Genomic DNA, 3,773 nt, shown 5'->3' with positions numbered 1-3,773 from the left:
AGACATATTGGCCACAGTGGTGTAGACCCTCACGGTCAAGAGCTAATAACATATCAAATTTACATACACTAAAATAGCAAACTTACCCTAAGAAAATGCAATTTTTACATGAAACTATAAATGTTGTATATTAAATGTTGAAAAACCTGCAATGTGAAGCAAATAACAAAACTACTCTCTCTCTCAAACTTGTCACTTCCCCTTTGAAACCGCGATTCTTCCCTAGATATCATTCGGTTTCTAAGCAATATTAGAACTTTTGTGTAACACTTTACAAATTTGACCACAATTTCTGGAGGTCATAGAATGACAGCATGATAAGCATCATATTTCTTTTCAACCACACTTATATATTTTTTAAATTCAAAATCCATACTAGGAGCTAATGTTTGAATTTTTCATACAAATGTTTCAATTTTCCAGTTTGTTTCTTCCATAAAACAGAAATATACACGCACAAACTTTCATATCATATTTGTTACACAACGCTAACCTTTAAATGCCTTACAATATGACCAAATTTACAAAATACCTTAAAACTTGCTATGGCATGTAGGAACAGCGGGCACTCCACTAATAAACTTACTAGTGGTGCGTTGTCCATTCCGCACACCGCTAATAACATATGACATTAAATTCCCTTAAAATAGCAAATTAACCCTAAAAATTTCTAAAAATTTACATAGAACCATAAATGGTGTATATCAAATGTTTCAAAACTTTCAATGTTAAATAAATAAGAAAGCTATCAACTCTCTCTAAAAGTGATACTCTCCATTCGAAACTATGATTCTTCCCTTGGTATCCTTTGTTTCCTAGGCAATGTATATCAAAATTATTTTACAACACTTAGTAAATCTAACAACTTCTATAGGTCATATAATGCAACCATTCCAAGTTTCACTTTTTAGACCACATTTACATTATTGTCAAATTCAAAATCCATTTACTAGAATTTATTGTTTGAATCATTCCATAAAATGTTTCAATATTTTACTTTCTGATCCATTTACTACAAGATCGTGTCCAGATCCTCGTGAATAACCTTAAGGGGCAAATGAAGAACACACATTAAGCTCATACTCCCTCCGTTCCTAAATATAAGCCTTTTTAAGATTTCACTACAGACTACATATGAAGCAAAATAAGTGAATCTATACTCTAAAATATGTTCATATATCCGTATGTAGTAATTCACTTATTTTGCTTCGTATGTAGTCTGTATTGAAATTGCTAAAAATACTTATATTTAAAAATAGAGGGAGTAGATTGGAAGAATTGGCTCCTTAGGTGGCCTAAGACGCAAATATATTTCAGCAAATCTTTCCCACACGAAACTCCAACGCCGACGACGCTCCATACTAACATTCCCACACTAGGAGTCTAGGATCATCTCCTTTGGGTATGGGCAAAACCCAAGGTTCTGAGGATGTGGTGGTTGATGATGATGCCATCGTCGAAGATGAGCAGAGTGAGGACATCGATATGTAATTTAATCAACACTATGATGGCATGCTTCGTACGAGTAATTATATTTATTCTAAGAGTCTATTTAATACGCTGTCAGCTGACATGAATGATCAAGGTCCCCTCTAGATAAGATCACTCTGAAGACCTTAAAACGGGCACCCAAGAAGCTCTGGTTAGTGCCCAAGTGGCATAGGTCGGACCCGAAAATAGGAAGTGGGGGAAAAGGTCATTACGCCAACACGGGAGGTGGCAGCCAAAAACCGACTGAGAAGAAGATTAGTATCCAAGCTAAGGATTATCGTATTGCATTCTGAGTGGGCCATGTCCCTGGTGAACCCATGCTACCGAGTGATATGTACAACACCATGTCACACAAAATGAGGATTCTTTGTGATGCCATTCTCGAAGGAAAGAAGGGGGGCATATGTGCTAGTTCCCATATTACACGGTCAAGGTGCCACCTGGTTTTGCATCGTCGAAGATTTCCTCCTGGAGAAATTCTATTTTGACTTCAGGGAGATCTTCAACATGTTCCACCTCAGGATCGGTGAACCGTTAATCATGCTATGAGCGCTTCATCTAGCCAGTACGACCAAGATTAAGAAGCATGATGAGGTCGTGATAGCGGACTCTTATACCTGCACGTGAATAGCCTTATCAACCCAAGAGGTTTAGAAACAATGAAGTACCTTCCTGACTTCATGGTTGCCAATAAGTATCCGGAGTACTATCTTGCGCCCTACCATCCCTTGTAAGTTCTTTGCTAGCAACAATTAAAATATGCTTCCATAGATCTCCATTGTGCGTGCATTGTACCAAGGTTAGCGATACTAGTATATTCAACTGCTTTCCCAAAGATCATTGTATTCTTTTTGTTCTATCTGTGAGGACTATTTCTTAGACTTGTATCGAAGAGAGAAGACAGGCTACATAGAAAAAAAGGGCTTCTAGATTACAATATCTTTGACTAGTTGATCGATTGTAAATGTAGTGGAATATTTGCCCAAACTACGGATGTCGTGTTCTCCACGGGGACTAAATGATCAGCGATGATGCTTGGCTAAAGCTAGGCTAGACAATTTAAGTGACGATTACAGGGAAAATAAACCTAAGCTATCTAAGACAGTTCCAGAAAATCAACAGACAAAGTAAATGAAAAGAAGCAAAGGGAGGTTCAGATTATACTCTTTGTCTTTTTGGTATTATTTTTATTTGCATGAGAAACTAAAACAGTAACACAAAGGGAATAACAGGACATGAACACATATAGCAGAATGTATATGGGTCGCATTACAAACACTTATATCATAGGTACATAGCTACACAGATACTGAAAATTACTCCCTGACTACAATAGAGAGCAATTTTAGAATAAGATTCAGAACAAGTAAACTGAATGTAACAGACGGCTACTTGACAGATGAATCACAGATATTGAAATAGCACAAAGCAGTCTACAATTGAATAAGTCTCAACACTAATGGTTCACAAAATTACACACACACACACATGAACCATACAAGTGAAGAATATAGCATAGGTAAACCGAATTTATATAGGTGCATCGACCAGTCAGTACACATAAGATTGACGTTATATTACAAGTACAACTGAACCAATTACAGATTGCAAGCACGTATCAAATCTGAATATTAAATGTCATACACTGCCTAACTTCACAGAAATTTTCAGAGAAAGCGAGAGAGAGAGAGAACAGCAGCAGGTGGAACGTAGTAGCAGCAGTATGGGGTTCAGAGTACGCCGTGGGAGAAGAAGTAGCAGGGGCGTTGAGAGGAAGCAGCAGCAGGCGTTGAGGGAGAAGAGAAAGAGCAGCAAGGAGAGAAGAGGGTTCAGCAGGGGCAGCAGCAAAGATGTGGGAGAGAGAGAGATCGCAGCAGGTGAAGGGAGAGGAAAAGGGGGAGTAGTAGCAGAGTTTGGGGAAGAAGAAGCAGCAGGTTGAGGCGCTAGGAGAGGGGAAGCAGCAGCAAACAAGTTTAGGGAGCAGTAGGAGGGAGCAGCAGCAAGGCGTGGAAGCAGAGCAGCAGCAGGTAAAGGAGAAGACGGAGCAGCAGCAGAAGGCAGAGTCGCGCGAGGCACCAGACCAGGGTCTGGTAGTGCGCGCGAGATGGCGATGGTGGTGTTGGTGGATGGATGGTGCAGCGGCGGGTGGTGGATATGTGCGGTGCTGCTGGATGTGCTGGGTGGAGCAGTGGTGAAGTGGAGCGGGTGGAGGTGCTGGGTGGCGCACCACCACGCCGGCCTGGCCGTGGCGGCGGCCGGTGGTGGAGAAGAAGGGGAGAGGG

The 3,773-nt window shown here is 40.5% G+C and overlaps 1 protein-coding gene across 1 annotated transcript; it reads right to left on the bottom strand.

Moving 5' to 3' along the window:
• Positions 1 to 2,883: 2,883 nt before the first annotated feature.
• Positions 2,884 to 3,773, bottom strand: LOC123158915 (protein transport protein sec31; the record flags this gene model as incomplete). The annotated part of the gene is given in 1 exon segment (XM_044576732.1): positions 2,884 to 3,773. A coding segment is annotated over 1 exon segment (644 nt), but the record flags the coding sequence as incomplete, so codon positions are not given.

This window comes from Triticum aestivum, chromosome 7B, assembly GCF_018294505.1.
Source record: "Triticum aestivum cultivar Chinese Spring chromosome 7B, IWGSC CS RefSeq v2.1, whole genome shotgun sequence".
Lineage (NCBI taxonomy): Eukaryota > Viridiplantae > Streptophyta > Magnoliopsida > Poales > Poaceae > Triticum > Triticum aestivum.
Note: the sequence above shows the minus strand (reverse complement) of the source record. Positions and strands in the feature narration are given on the sequence as shown.